The sequence below is a fragment of the Zonotrichia albicollis genome, chromosome 3 (genome assembly GCF_047830755.1).
Source record: "Zonotrichia albicollis isolate bZonAlb1 chromosome 3, bZonAlb1.hap1, whole genome shotgun sequence".
NCBI lineage: Eukaryota > Metazoa > Chordata > Aves > Passeriformes > Passerellidae > Zonotrichia > Zonotrichia albicollis.
In genome coordinates this window covers 31,794,567-31,811,600 of record NC_133821.1, presented here as the reverse complement: position 1 = coordinate 31,811,600, position 17,034 = coordinate 31,794,567, and the positions used below count along the sequence as shown (strand labels likewise).

The 17,034-nt window shown below is 36.6% G+C and overlaps 1 protein-coding gene across 8 annotated transcripts in view; it reads right to left on the bottom strand.

The window, feature by feature from the left end:
• Positions 1–17,034, bottom strand: part of USH2A (usherin) — a 382,808-nt gene that overhangs the window by 300,627 nt on the left and 65,147 nt on the right. For all 8 annotated transcript variants that reach the window (XM_074537084.1, XM_074537083.1, XM_074537085.1 and 5 more), the window contains 3 exons: positions 13,299–13,482; positions 8,078–8,241; positions 3,998–4,156 (listed from right to left, as the gene is read on the bottom strand). In XM_074537084.1, the coding sequence (XP_074393185.1) occupies positions 3,998–4,156; positions 8,078–8,241; positions 13,299–13,482 (507 nt within the window). The remainder of the gene's footprint in view (positions 1–3,997; positions 4,157–8,077; positions 8,242–13,298; positions 13,483–17,034) is intronic.

Below are 17,034 nucleotides of genomic sequence, written 5' to 3'. Positions count from 1 at the left end.
TGATGGCATAAGACCAAATATTTCAACTTTGTGTGCTTTCACTTCCTCATTTCTACAACAATGCTTAAAACCTCATTTGAAAAGCATTTACTCTTGGATAAGAAGTGAAACAAAAGTGCAAATAATTATTAAAAAGGTATATAAAAAGCTTGTATTTACCTTCCTCCCCCCTACTTGTCCCAGCGAATGGGTCCCTAGCCAGGTAATAATTGGCATAGACTCCATGATTCACAGAAGGCTGATCATATATATCTTTATTAAGAAACCCATTGCTCTTTTACAAACAGTTACAATACAGCTGGACCTAATTGGTCCTCCAATCGAAACACCATCACCGTTGGCTAATTAAGAAACCACTCTTTGATAAATAAATCTCCATAACATATTCCACATGTTCACAATACCAGGTGCAGCAAGTCAAGATTAAGAATTGTTTTTCATTCTTGTCTCTGATCTCCTCACAGACTTTTCCCAGCACTGTGCCTGAGAAAGTTATCTGTTGCTCTCTGTGACCAGAGCGCTGCTGCCACACCTCTCAGGACCTGTTGTCTGTCTCTACCCCAAGGTGCATGGGATGGTTCTGAGCAGCCCGAGCTTTGAAGGAGGAGACTGGACTCTTCAGTTTTCAATTTTCAGATTGTTTATTACTTCTTATCTACAAAGTTTTTCTTTCTGCCCAGCCGAGATTTGAACTGCAGGGCAGCTAAAGGCTCTCTGACCCCCTCCGAGGCGGTATCGTCTTTCTATACTACAAACTACGTATATCATATTTACTTTTATGTCCCAATGCCTATCACCGATGTTAGTGCACTTCTACTCTAAACTAATCCCCAAGTGCTAACATCATCACAGAAAATGGATGACAAGAAGAAAGAAGAAGGATGAGACACACCCCGATTCTTCCATCTTGTCCCCATTACCCTTTATACCAAAAACCCTAAAATCTACATTTTCACCCTGTAAATATATCATTCCTGCACCATTCAAACCCGAGTGCCTCTCATGTCCTCATACACAGGTGGCACATCCCTAGATGGATCAAAGTCAAGCCACCAGGCGCTTCTGGTAACAGAGGGTTCTCAGCAACTCTGGACATCCAGACTGATGTGCTGAGTTCCCATACACACCTATTTTCCATTATTCTTAGTTAGTAGTTTTTTTTAGCATCTTTTTAATACCAATTGCCATTAATTGCTCCTGTGCATACCCCAGAAGCAGTTACACATCTTAGTCATCACAGCACAGTATGAATTTATGTACAACCACAACACCCTAAATTCTTTTGCCTTAAGAAATGGTTAACATTGACTAATATATTATGTGTCGGAGCACAGATATGCATAAACTTTTGCAAAGCAAATGAAGTGGTTGAAGCTATTTCTGCGTTCTCTCTGTACATCCACACTGGCAAGCCAGCACTGCCCTGATTACAAATTTAAGAAGACGATCACCAAACTCTGAGTATTGCTAGATATTCAACCTTTGACATTGTAGCACAAAAGCAGCAGAGTCAGCCCAGTAATTGCCTACAGTACTTCAACTCCTTCTAGCAATCACAACATTTTCACTGGAGTGCAGCAATAATGAGACCACGTTACGGCATCTTCAGACCTTGCAAACCATGGTACTTCAGGCAGGGCTGGGGAACAACTGCAGCTGAACAGCGGCTGCTGAGACCTCCTTGTGTTAGTAGTGAGCAGGCAGAAGATGCAGCAGGATCTCCCCCTGCACTTGGCACTGGTGAGGCCCTACCTCAAATCCTGTGCCCAGTTCTGGGCCCCCACTACAAGGAAGTCATTGAGGTGCTGGAGCATGTCCAGAGAAGGGCAGTGGAGCTGGTGAAGAGTCAGGAGCACACAAGTCCTGTGAGGAGCTGCTGAGGGAGTTTGGGTTGCTCAGTCTGAAGAAAAGGAGACTCAGGAGAGACCTTATCCCTCTCTAAAACTTCCTGAAAGGAGGTTGTAGCCTGAGGGTCAGGCTCTTCTCTCAAGTAAGAGGATGACAGGAAAAGACCTCAAATTGTGCTAGAGAAGGTTGGGTATTTGGTATAAAGAGATTAGATATTAGGAAAAAATTATTCATGGTAAGGGTGGTCAGGCTTTAGAATGAACTGTCTAGCAGTCTGGTAGACTCAAGATGTCTGGATGTATTAAAAAAAAAAAGATGTAGTAGTTGAAGACATGGCTTAGAGGTGACATGGCAGTGCTGGGTTCATCATTTGACTTAATGATCTTAGAGGTCTTTTCCATCCTTAATGAGTTTATGATTTTGTATTTAGTTACATTTATAAGTAATTAGAAAAAAAAAACTTAATTTGGAGTTAAAATTGTTAGTAACTTTGTTACTAACAATTGTTAGAAACCTGAGGCTGAGGTTTTCCAGAGCAGTTAAGAAAACACTGTTTTAATTGGGCATTCTGCAATACTATCATCCAGGTCACCAGGCTGATTATTATTAATTTTCCTTGGGAAGTTCAATTTTTTTATAAAGCCCTAATTTAGTCATAAAATAATGTTAATCCAGTTGTACTCTCACCTCATAAGCATCACAAATTCCAAACTATACTAAGAAAAAAATAGCATTAGGAAACGTTCTGTCAGCATTACCAATGTATTTTTTTAATATCCAAACACCAGCAGATGATTTAATATCACTGATCCGGGGGATTTCCGGGAAATGTCAAAAATGCCTTTTGAAACTTTTAAGAAGATAATGTTTTGTTAAATTGAAACATGTTAATGTCTCATTATCCAGTTAAATACATCCACAATTTTTTTTTTTTTGCTTTCTGCAAAGTAGAAAGAAAGAAATGTAGGTAAAATAATGAAATAACATCTTCAACAATGCACTGTTTCAAGTACATTACTAAATAGATGTATAACAATGAAATATCATAGCTTTTCTTTTAAAATTCTTTTGTTTTTACTAAAGTTAGGCCTTTAAACCAAATTAAGGTGTTGGAATATTCTCTATTAGTTCTCTACATTTTTTAATATTTCTTTCTCTCAATCACTTAATCTCGTGCTTACATGGGTTCACATACCTTTCCTCACAGTATGTACTGCAGAGTGCCCAAAGTCACAACATAAGCCACATAGTAATGAACTGTAACACTGCAGCATGAACCAAAACATAGAAATGTGAGGTGTTCTGGGCTTCCACTGAAAAACAGCTTTTTTTTTCTCTCTCCCCTCCAGGGTACACACCAACAACTAGAGAGACTCAACTTCTGCAAAACATTAATGCTGCATTGGTAAGAAACTGCAACAAACTGAAGAACCTCCTAGAACAGAGGTCAAACCTTAGCGGCATTAAACCACACTCGTCCTCTTAAAAAACCACTTGTGTGCCATGTATACATACAAACAGTACCCAAATCCATCTCCTTTTCTTTGATAAGTGGATCAATATTAGCACAAAATGGCCTTTTCAGCTTGGACAGAGTGTCGAATCCTTTAGGACTGCCTTCTGAGGATCCCTTGGCAAGCCTCAACATGAGAGAAGTGGTGCTGCTAAAGACAAATCAGGAGCTACACTGATAGCTTAACAGAAGGTGCTAAAAGTTAGAGGCCACAAAAAGCTTTCCTATCTGTTAACAGTTTAAAACCAAGAAGATGAAATAAGAAGTTTAAGCACATTATGGTCTCTTCTGTTCACCGTAATTCTTTATCTGTGACTTTGACTCATAGGTTTTGGCATCTGTGTATATTTTCAATAAATACTTTCAGAAAGTCAATTTTAAAGTTTTTGAGATTAAAAACTAAAATAGTTATCAGGTATTTTGGGTGATTCCATTTGCCAGATTTTAGACTAAGTTATTCATTCCTTCCAAGCAAAACTAGTAACACAGAACAATAACTCATTAAAGGGAAACAGGATAATATATTCAAAACCACAGAGAATGATAATGACAAGAATGAGAAATAGCTAAGAAACACCACACATAGATATAGATATATACACACAAGTACAAAATATTTGATGCAACCTTACTTACTATAAGGATGGTAGTCTTCAGTTGTATAAATTTCTTCCTCATCCCTATACAGCTGGTAAATAAGCCTGTTAGAATTTGGAGAGTCAGGGGAATTCCATGAAAGATTGATAGCAGAGGAATTGAGAACTTCTCCTGTAGGAGGAGGTTGCTGGAAAGGAGCTAAAACATACACAAAAACTGAGGATGTAAAAATCAAGGTAATCAATAATCACACAAATTTAGAGAAAAATGCAAAGAAACTGCTAAGCATTCTTCACCCAAAAAACCCTTTGAGTAAATGAAAAGTCACCAGGGCAAGACACTAATAGACTACACCAACCCATCCAAATGCTCTTCAACAACACCTTTTATCCATGAAAAAAGTGTATATATTTAAATAAATGAAGAATAAACTTAATCCCCCATTCCACCCCAAAATAAAGCAAGTGTTTTCCAGACAGGTGGGGTGGGGTTTCTTTTAAATGTATTTTAAGATCTTTATAAAACAAGAATTCATTTATATGGTTGCTTTATTGAAGTTTCTACTTCAGTTAGGATTTATTTTTTCAAAAGATTCATTCCATTTTAGCACAGACCAGGCATAAACTCCTCAAGTAAAATACAAACGGAAAATCCAGCTAAGTCCAGATTTTACTGAAGTGTTAAAATAAGCTTACGTAATATAATGAAATCACAAAAACAAAAAGGGCAACATTTTAAAGTTTATTTAGGCAATTGGCTTCCATTTGTTTCCAGTAAAATTCAAATCCATGAGACTAAGGTATTTTAACAGTTTAAGAAATCAGCTTGACATGTTAATTTGCCAAAATTTGACTCTCCTACTGCCTCTATTGACTTTGAAAAATGTGTTACTTTATTGCAATAGTATCAATAAACTTGAAGTTCCAAAGCCAAGTGCCTCACATTTTAAGAGCATTCAAAATCTCTCCTACGGCTCTTTTGTCATCCAAATGTGTAATCGTGGTCCTTCCTAAGATAATAGCTAATACTCAGAAATTAAACTTAATATACATATATACACACATGTTAACATAAACATACATTTTGATGGATGGACTCTATTATCTCAAAGGTCCTTTCCAACCTGGATGATTCCATGATTCTATATTTATGTAATTATTCAGGTCAGAGCATGAGTCCACAGCTTGCTGTAGGACCTCCAGTAACCCAGTTACACTGAGGAAAGCCCTACCCTCTGTCCCCCACACCATGCATCAGCACAGAACAATACAGGTCTGTTTTGGCAGACAGTGACTGCTATCAAAGGCAGACTGTGCCATTTCCCCATCCTCTTCACCAAGGCAGTGTGGATGTAGAGGAAAACATTTTTCTCAAGGAATGAGAATAGTCCAGGGCAGCACAGAAATCAGCACATGGAGTAAGGTACCAGAAGCTGGATTCAGAACCACCCAATTAACTTTTTTCCCCTACATTAAGTATTATAGAAGAACATCAAGATTTGAAGCATGGATTTTATTCTCTTCTTTTATAAACTATCATCCTCCTCATTATGTGGATATGTGCTTAGTACCACCAAAAGTTAATTACTAAAATCTGTTCAGCCAAGCTAACAGGAGACAAGAAGCAAAGAATGAAGCTGCAGACAGAAAATGTCATGAGGACCTCAAGCCACACAAGTGATAGATGTAGAGACTTAGACCAAAATCAGTGGGCACACTATATACAGGTTTTTAATACAAATCTGGAAAGTGAGATGAAGCTTTTTATTTAGAGTAAGATAATGAAAAGCCCTGCTTCTACTGCAATCTCTCAGCCAAGAAATAGCACAAAGTATTTCTAGAATTCATTGGATTGAACTGAACATAATCATCATCTCCCCTTAAAATGCATAGGTTGTTCTGATGCCAATCTGCAACTTTTGAGTTCATCTCACTTAGGAAGTAAATGTATGCTAAAGTTTCTACAGGAGTAAAGTTTGAGAATCAGAGGAAACAAGTGCTCCTAAATCCCTTTGGCATTTAAAAGAATTTCTCTCCATGTAATATATGCTTACAAGACCTGAGCAATCACAGCAATTTACCAGCATCACCTTCATTCTCCACTGGCAGTCTCACACTACTGTATATTGCTTCCAGAGGTTAGCTGGTTTGAATTTTAAATAGCAAGCAAAGTACTTCATGGTACATTTTTGTGCAGCATCTAAGATATTGTTAAGTAGAAAAATTGCTAAATAAAAAACTCTTTTTCTTAAAGAACACTATTTGGACAGTAACAGCAGCTTACTTTTGCTTCCCTTGGCAAAGACTTATAACCAGTAATGAATGTGTCAACAAAATACTGTTCTGCAATGAAAATAACTACAAATGCCAAGCCAGGCAAAGCTCCACATGTGTGCAACAAGTTCAAATATTTTGGTATGAATAACCAAAAGACTCCAATTGCTATATCCTCTATGTCCAGAAGAGGACTCCGCTTGTCATTTAGAATACTGCCTGATGTACTTTTATCTAACTAAAATCTATTATATTATTTCTCTATGTCATACTATTATTAATCAATTTTATAGTTGAATTGCTATTGACCTTTATCCAACGTGTATCCCAACACAAATAAGTAGGTTGGCTTATGTTTGTAAAGCACTTTGAAGATGAACAGCATCATAAAAGTGCCATGTATTATTATTATTACACATTCAGTTGAAACATCTTACATTTTTTAAAGAAACAACGAGCCAATCAACTGCCTGAACAATGAATAGATATTGTGCTTTTTACAGAAGAGTATGGGGAAAAAGGAATCAAAACTATTTAAATACTTCCAAACTTTGAGAAAAGCTAAAAAAAAATGTCTTCAGAAAGCAATCATTCTCTATAGGATACTTATGACCATTTATAATGCCATGCACTCTACAATGCATATGATTTGAAATTTAAACTGATTTAAAATTAAATAAAAATACAAAGTGATAGCTGTCTCTACCTGTAAATACTTTGTGCATTTACATCTCTGCTTGCAAATCTATGATTTTCACATATCACAGTTATGAATATCATATAAATACCCATGCAGAACACACAAAGAAGTATTTTGTTGAGGGAAGATCCAGAAGCATATTTCAGAGATAGCTTGGGAATGTCTAACCCTGTTGTTGCATTATGACCAGTGTGACCATTATTAATTAGGCCTGCTGACAAAAATGTCCATCTATCACCTGCAGAGTTCCTCACTCATTGCTTTCAAGGCTTCCAAGGCTGGGCTGTTAACTGTGTATGGCAGTAAGGTGTGCCACCAAAATGTAACACAGCTTTTCCAGAATGACCTGAGCTCCTTCCCACATGGTTTGGTATTGCATAGCATGATGCCCTCAAAACCCATGTCTGAACACTGACCCAAAGACAAGTTAAGTACTGAATTTTCTTATGACGTATAATTTTGCCTTTTCTTCTTTAATAACTCTGCCAGCTTGGAGACTGTGTGCTGGTGATCTTGATATCCATATGTTCCTCTGCAATTTGTTTCATTACAATTCATTATTTGACCCTCAATATAGCATTGACCCCACCTCAAACATGCCAATTTATGATGCTTTGTTACATCACATCACATATTTTCCCAAACTGACTGAAAAAGTGTCCCAAGAGGAGAAAGGCAAAGCTACATTGCACTGAGGAGAACATTTGGAATTAATCGCCAGGAGTAGGTTTTCACAAGACCTTCTGTTCTTCAGACCTTCTGAAGGCAGATGTCCTGCCTCCTGTCAGTGGCAGGAAAGGGGGCTAAACTGTATGTTGTACAAATGCTGCTGCATTTTTGACTAAAAGATGAACTCTGGATTAGTCACTACAAAGAAAATGTGCAAGGAAACTATGGGTTGTCCCTTGTAGTTTAACCCTTATCCCCTGGGTTAAACTACAAGCCTAATGTGTGTATGACACGAAGGATTCTACACATCTCTCTAGAAAACAATCCTACAATACAGTAAAAATCACTCAAACTTCAGTGACCCTATATTTGGGGGTGGGGAGGAAATAATTTACTGCTGACCCAATTCAATACTCACTAAATCAATTAAAAACTTTAATTTAAAAGACATGCTTTTAAGACCTAACATCCACTTACTTTTACTGCAGCCAAAGAGGTTGTGGACATCCAAATTACTGGCATCAGGAACACAGTTGTCACATTTCAAGCCAGTTACAAATTGTTTACAAACACACTGTCCAGTAACAAGATGACAAGTCCCACTAATGGCTCCTGCAGGATGACAATTACAGTGCTGACATCTATAAACAAAAACAAATCAAGGAAGTCATCAACACACATCAACACTTCAGTTAAGCACAGTAGGGTTTTGTTTAAAAGATTCTTGGGTGACATAATTAAAACATCATAAACAGTTCAGTAGTCAGAAACAGAGCAGAAAATCTATTAGTCTGATTAAAAAAACTTACAAAAAGTATTTCTGGCAGTGAAATATTTATAATATTTATAATTATTATATTACATTTCACTGCCAGAATAATATTCTAATTTATATAAAAATGGCTTAGAATTAAAGAGCTTTTATATATATTGATCCATACACAAACTGGATAATAATGTTCAGTAATAATCACATTATGCACTCAGTCTTACATTCTTACTCACACAACCTTTCTCCAGAGCTGCAGAATTCAGTGATACATATGTAACCAGCTCAAGAGGTTCCTGCACAAAATAGGCAACCTTCTACCTCAGGGAAAACTATGCTTTAGTTGGAAAAAAATAAATCAACTAATAATTTCTTGCCCACAAAAGCAACTTACGGTTGAAAAAAATTACATGCTGTGAATAAAAGAAAATGAATGGCGACCAAAACAGAGTGGAGCAAAAATCAGATTAAAACAGTGACAGGAAACAAAACAGCAAAAATACTAATATTCTAACAGAAATCCCAGTGTTTTTAGAGCCTGAAGGACAAAATTTGAAACAACTACAGTGAATAATTAATTAAATCTACAAGTAAATTATTTTTAAATTAAAAAGAACAAAAAAATTAAATGCACTGGTATCACACAAACGCCATGCTTCAATTCTGTAAATCTCTCTGGGACCAGTAAAATACTTTCAGGATTAATTTATCCTTTGGCTTTTGCATGTGAAACCTCTTGTGATCAACTTGCTCTTCACCTGATACACTATTTCCCCACTGACATTCATTTATAGCATGGATACCAATGTCAGATTGTACAAATATTCAAAGAGTTTGAACATGTCATAAATTAAGCAAAGCAATGACTACAAATACTGTAATGCTACCCCTTGCAATACAGACTGCTGTTATTACTCATAACAAAGTCAACAACGGCAAATAAAACTTCTCCTAGATTCTACATTCTAATTTCCCTATATTTTAATTGCTGCAGACTAAAAGAGATCTGAAAAGCCATGGTCTGGGAAACAGGTGGGAAGGTACACCACAGCTAAAACATACTGGGAAGTCTGCATTTCCCTCCCCTTGCACTAAGGTGGAAATCTCCAATCCTCAGGGCATAAGCAGCATCAGACTCAAGGGAATTTTAAATTACTCCAGATGCCAGGTCCCAAGGTGATGAAGCAGCAAAAAAATTACTCCAGAGAAGTCTAAGGCTCTACCCCCTTTATTCTGCTAACCCTAAGACTAAACAAGAGTCAATTTATGTTTGGCTGATCTTTCCTTGGCCAGTTTCACCAGACCTAAGGAAATATGTTGTGGTGCCCTTACACAAGTTACTTTGCCATCTTCCCAGTCACCACCATCACACCTTGGTCTGTATCTCCTACTATCTTCATGAAAGCAGAAAAAAACTGAGTTCAAGTATGCTTTAGGTATCAGCTTTTTGAGGCAAGGGAGAGAGGAGGGGAAGGTGGAAACTGTTTTCACATTAGGACACCAAAATTCAGGTCAATAATCAGTGAAATAGGCATTAAATGTGACAGATTTTTAAACAAGCTTAAGGAAACTCTTCACATACATTTTCTGCCTATCGCAGAGCTCTCTGTATTAGAGTTCCTTAACTCCACAGCAGCTCGTGCTGTGTGATCTCCTGGGGAATCATTCAACACCCTTAAAAAGGCTGATAAAAGCTAAAGCTGCAAAATAAGCTGCAAATTTGTTTTATGGACTAATATCCTTTTGAGAATAAATAAAATACATTCTCTCTTGGAAGCCACTATACTGCAGTTTGCTCTCTTTTACAGTCAAGAAAAAAGGGCAATTTTTTGAAAAGTCTTTTCATCTACAGACAGTGCAACCAAATCCCCCTTTAAATAGAGGTTTTGTTTAGAGTACTTTAACTAAACCCAGTTAAGTTACAAAAAAGATTTTACTCAGTGAGACAGTATTTTATTATTATTTCATAATTTCATTACATGCTGATTATTTAGTAGGGGGGCGATGTTAACAAAAGTTTCTTGATAGATAAACAGAGAAAGAGAAGCTTCTCCTATTGTTCCTGTATATTGTTGCACCTCTTATGAATAAGGGTCTCCTGATTATTCTAGTTTTGATTATCATTCACACATGACAACCACTCTCAACATCCATATAGTCACAGTGATAGTTCTCAGCCTGGCAGGGTGGGGCTGCTCCTTTCTGCTCGTTGCATGTTTCTTCTAGGAAAAGTGTAGGCTCCCTACCTTTACCTATACTGAATGAGGCTCCTGATCTGCAAATAACAGCAGATATTCCACCATATTCTGCTCCATGGGATTACACATTATTTCTGTGTAATCACATGCATCATGTTCTTTAACTGCAAAAAACTAGAACTGGATTTATTGTTAGGCATAGTTCATGCTTTTCAGTCAGAATTAAGGATTCAGTCAATTATGAATTTTCAAAAAAATTTCAATTCTTTTAAAAGATAAGTAACTTTTAATCCTGTGAAAAATATTTGCAGTACTCTTGTCAAATGCTACTTTTCCAAGGTACTCTAAGTAAAACATATTTGAGTTTTATTAAAACAGAATTATATATAATCAAGGAAAACAGACTTTTAAAACATGGAAAGAGAAATGTCATGCCAAGATGAATTGTGATATTGATTTTCTGAGGATAAATGGTTTTTGTAATATTAATATAGAGAAACCTTTATTACATTGACTCTCTAGGTGCAGTTAGAGCCTCTCCAGCAATCTGTTTAAAATCTTCATTTTTCATCCTTATGGGAAAACCTCACTTGCTAAATGGATTTCATAAACAGTAATCTGTCAAGATATATATATAAATAGATAAACAATTTGTGATGTTCATTGACCAGTTCATTATAGTAAACAATACAGAGGTAAAGCATTTCAAATGTGTACAGATGCTCACAACCATTACAGACCTGCTCAGATTGCTGCAAACACTCAGTATTCCTAATTTGTTAAAAGCCAAGAAATTTTTCCTGCTTCATAACCTGAAATGCATTAAAGAATATGGAGTTCCTGTTTTATCTCAAAAACAGCACAAAATAAATCAGCTCACATATGCATTCAGAGTGGGAGAATTTTAAAGCCTCGCAATCTCTGTGTATCACAGTTTCTGCTTCTATTGTGCTACTGTGCAAAGACAGATATGTCTTTGCCACTACAGATAGCTCACATCCTTTTCTGTCCTTAAAAGAGACACTTGGAGCAAGGCTGGCTTAAATGACCTGGCAACTTTATGGAGAAACAAAAAGCATATTACTCTTTTTATGAAGATATTAACAGTTAAAGAAATGGAATAAAATAGATTAACAAATAAAGACCTGCATTATCATTGTCAGTGGATAAAATTTCTGCCTGAGGAACAGAGGTACACTGCCCAAGAAGACAACAGTGAAAAGAGAGCCAAGAAAATGCAACATAAGTTCATCATACAACCAGAGTAGTCTTCAACACTGCCATGAGGATTAACTAGTATTAAGGAATTAAAGCCAATTCAGATTCAAATCCCAGAACTCTAAAAACTTTCTATCCTTACAAGGTCTGGATCTAGATGATTTATATTTCCACATTTTGAATTGCAAAAGACAGGTTAAAATGCAGGTATTTGAAAGCCAGTATCTAGCTCAGAAAAGCTACTGCTTAGCACAAATGTGCTAAAACTGAGGAGTGGAGGGAGAATCTATTCCAAGTAACTAAAATAAAAAGATATCATTAATATTAAGGAAAATATATTTAAAAGGGAACTTTAATATTACACAGTCTTTATTTCTCACCATTAGAAATGACAGGAAGTGAAAATAGGAAGTCTTTATTCCTACAGATTACTTTATGGCTATTAGCAGATGCCTCTGTGACCCGAAACAGTAAAAAATAATTTAAAAAATCTCCTAATGAGTGACAGTAACATAAAAGTTAAAGTGAAAAATCTGCAGAATAATGTCAAATATATGCAGGATGACATTACTAATCACTGCCTAAAAGCATGTCTACCCCAGACTAGTTAGGGGAGAGGAGAAGAGGGAGGGGAACTTTGTACTGGTTTTGCTTTTGCCTGTGGTATGTGGGTTTGGTTTTTTGAAAGGCAAAAATACCAAATATAACAAAACAATTTAACACCATCAGTCTGTATGAAAAGATAATAGCATAAGAGCCGTGCAATCTTTCTGGACAATATTTTAAAAGGAAATTGAGATTGTGAGGACTAGGCAAGAAAGACGATCCTGGAAAAAAAAAAGATAGTGCAGTAGTTGAAATAACAGTGCACTATACTATATATGTGTTTTCCCCTTATAATCCAGGGAATCCATGTACCTAAAGACGCCAGGCTGCATTAGAAATACAATTTACCTTGCGGCACATAAGAAAATGTTGAAAAAGAATGCACTGCTTCAGAAAAACAAATTTTTAAGAGTCAAGGTGGAGTGAATATTTGTACTGCTGCTACCAAAAGAAATTTGGGAAGTCAGGGATATCTGTAATTTTCTCCTTCTCTCCCCACCTTTCCCCATTAAATCTTCCTGAAATCTTCAATAGCACTCACTAGTTGTAAGAATGGCAAATTACCTGCATTTTAATAGTCAATGGTTAACACCTCAGAAAACAACACACCTTACTGAAGATGCAGAAAAAACATAGGGAAACAATTAACAAATTGTTATAACTTAGCCTTATAGACCTTTCATGCTGTTACTACTTAAATCCTAGCAAAATTTCTATTTTCTTCATCTCATGGGAGCACAGGAGATTGTGTAATGTATCACATGTAAATCAGAGTGGACACATGAACTCATAGAAGGATTAACCTACCTAGAACATATCTTTCCATTGTCACTAAACCCTTGACTGAGCCATGAGGAAAAATGTGACAAGGAGGTTAAAAGTGACCTGTAAGAAAAGAAACACTCACCTCCCTGTGACAGAGTCAAATCCAAAATAAAGTTCTTTGCAATGTTCACAAGTCCGTCCCGTTACGGAGGCATCTTGGCAACTACATTGGCCGGTGAGGTTATCACAGATCTCATTCACAGAACCAGCTGTGTGGCACAGGCACGGCAGACAGCCAGTGGCGCTGGATGGAGAAAAATAAAAACCTGCAAAAGACAGGGATTTTGAGAATGCTGGTTATCTCTCTTCAGACTCTTAGCCAGTGCAAATGCAAAACAGGGGGAGTACATTAACATTTCTGTGGGGAAAGATCCAAGGACATGAGAAATACTCATGAATGCAGCCACAAGTGAAGAGACATTCATCCATTCCAGTCTGAGAGCTCAGCTCTGAAAGTGGCCAACTGCAAACCATAAGAAATGCACGTATCTTCTTAAGAATGTCTCTTCATTCTTCTCAACAGTGCTTGACTTAATCCTTGAAATAAGACAGAGTTTCTTTGGAAAAACAACATTTGATGAGCATTTCTTATTTATATTTTACTCCTCTTTAACATAGAGCTTGTAACCTACACAAATACTTTCACAGAAACTAAGAAATTGATAAAAGAAAGTTACTGATCTGGTATTAAACAACTTTCACCCTCAACCCTGTCCTGTTCCTGTATTATTTCAAATTATGAATTTGAGCATTCATTTCACATTACCCACAGTATGTTTGGTATGATTCTGCTATGCCATATTTCATCCTATTGCACTTACAAGCAATCTTTATTTATGCTGATATTTATCTATTACTGAAAAATACAGTTAGATACACCTCTAATCTGGCCATTCAAGAATTTACCCATTATTCATAACCTTACCTGAAGTTCCTAATGAAAGAGCTTTTACACACATTCTCTTAATGATGCTGTTCCACTTGCATAATCTATTTCACAATGTATGGCCTTATTTCATTCTAATAATTTCTTTCTGATCAGAAGACAATTCAAGTAATGGCACACTAGTAAAAATATAATTACATAAGTTTTCAAAACATATTCTATTTTTACCTGATTATTAATAAATATTTAACTGTTTTATTCACACAAGTTGGTCTTCTCTTTATTTTTTTCCTCCCCCCTCAGAGGAGTACATGTTATTTAAAATGTAGCAATGCTTGAGAGCTCTGCAAAAGATCCTGGTGCCACAGTACTAAGAGACACTAGACAACAACAATGACCTATCTTGGCACATGAATGCTAAAATAGGGCCCTTGATATGAGTTTCTATCTCCCTTAGCTGGTTGCTATTAGTTATTATTGTCCAACTTCAATAGAAAAATTTCATCTGCTACTGAGATATGCAGCATTTGCACAGACTTCTCAGACACTTGCCCTCTCTTCACATCAAGTTCAATCAGTAGTTTCTTAGCCATGTTCTCAGCTACTGAATATTTTTTGCTGTCCAATAACTTCCCGATGTCCTGCTTTATAATAAGTAGCCCAAAATTATATTGTAACATGTCATATTGCCCAAGGCCTTATTATTTGTCTTACAAGAGATAGCTCTATATATACACCCCTAGGGTGGTATTCTCTGTCTTTGCAGCAGTGCTGCACTGTGAGTTCATATCCAAATAGCAGAGAAACTAAACAAATTGAAAACATTAGAATTTTACTGCTCAAATCTTTGTTCAAGTTTAGCCTCTGGTCCTCGGTGAGATAAATCTCAAGTGGACAGTGAAGTGATATCAGTCTCCAGTTAACATACATTCGCATCATAAAAAACCACGCTGCTGGCACTTTATTCCAGAGAGGCCCCGAAGTGAGGCAGCACAGAGAGCAAATAGCCTGAAGTTATTAGTGAGGCAGCATGTATTATCTCCTGCTGCACTTCCCTGCGCTCTGCAGTGCCCATCCTGTGCATAAATACAGGAGACCATTTCCCAGCAATGTCACTCCTGAGCACAATGAACGACTCCACTCGAAGAACCGAACAGGAAGGATGGAAACAAGCTGAAGCCTTGGACTCGTGCAGAAGGTCAAAGCACTTCCTCAGGACCCACTTTACAGTTGCACTAAGTGATAAGCACTCAGGCTAAACCAGGTCCTTGTCCATCTGAAATTTTGCATAGAACTATGATTCCACGATTCCTTTGTACATAGTAACATCTAAGAGAAGTCTATAACGGACAAATTAGCACATCTCTGGAAAATAAATTTGTTTCCCTGAGCAGGATTACAGCATATACTGCTTTTATTATACCAGTGAAATCACTAATTATAATCTATACCTTAGTGTTAAACATCCTGGCTCTCCTACAGCCACACTGCCTAAACCACTGTAGAGCAGTGAAGGATTTGGTAGGATATTTTTATTATAATCTTTTAGAAATGCTCTAAAAGTTTCTGGACACTACCACAATTACTTTCTTTTACCTAGAAGTAGCAGGTAAAGGCAAAACTTTTTTTTTTAAAGTGAGGAATAGGAAAATGAGATAAATTTCTTTCCCCAACTAATTTGTAAGTAAATTATCATGATCAAATGTAGAGGAAAAAGAGGAAATACAAGATTACAAATTCATACTGTTTGTCATAATTATTATTATTTACTTTCACCACCTAGAATTTGACTCCAGCTAGGAAAGAGTAATAACTTAATGCAAGCTTAATTTACAGCAAGGTAAGAAGGGCTCATAAAAGTTGCTTTATGAAGGATCCACTGTTGTATAATAGAGCCATTTTCCAATTTTAAGACAGCCACTGCAAATCTCTCTGAGATCTATGTATGTAACTAGTATTATGCTTACTCTTTTTCAGATTTTTTTCCAATTCAACCATAATTGATCACATTTGTCAATCAAACATACTTTTCAAAAGGAAGAATGAAAGTCATAGCAAAGTATTCAGCTTCTTTTTTTTAATCATCCTCTTAGCATTTCTCCCGCTGTATAGAGAAGGAATACATGACCAATTCCTGAGCACTTTTACATCCTTACCAACTGTGGCAGTAATGCTCATTTCTTAACCACAGGCTGGCCTCAAAATGCAGTTACCCACAGCAGCAATGCTGTCACAAGACAATTCACATTCTTCTGGCCAAGAGAGGTAATATGTGCACAAAGCCTCTGTACTGGTGCACAGACACACATTCTACATGTTCCATTACATCTTTTCCATACTATGTAGCATTCTATGCAAACCTGTGGCTATGGAGTAAAGAACTTACAAAACAAAATGTCTTTTTACAGCTTTCCTGCTCTTGTAACAAAATCCAAGACCTGTGTTGAACAGGATTTGTATGGCACACATCCCAGTCAGCCATACTGTTCCAGAATGAGGCAGGGACAAAATGCTCACAACAATTTGCGGGTTGAAGAGAACCTGTGTTTTGACCACTGCACCGTAGGACATCTCAAAAGCAAGTTTCTGTACAAGGCAAAACTGCTCTTTCATTTTGTTTCAGGCTAGAATCAAGTATTCCTTTCTTTGCATACACTATAAGTTTAAAGAAAAAATAAATGTACATCAATCTACCAAAATGTTACTTGTATGAAAACAAAACAGAAAACAGGAGGTCATGGATACAGCCTAGCAGATGAAACACATGGCTGAATGTGCCAAAAAGTGCTTTAAGAAAAACAATCTTCTTATAAAACAATTTCCAAAAACCAGTTTGATCTTTTCTCAATTGGCAACTCTTTCTGCATTAAGATTTTGGTAACTACTGAAAACTTCTCGGATTTTATGAAAGCACATAAAAGACAGGCTACAC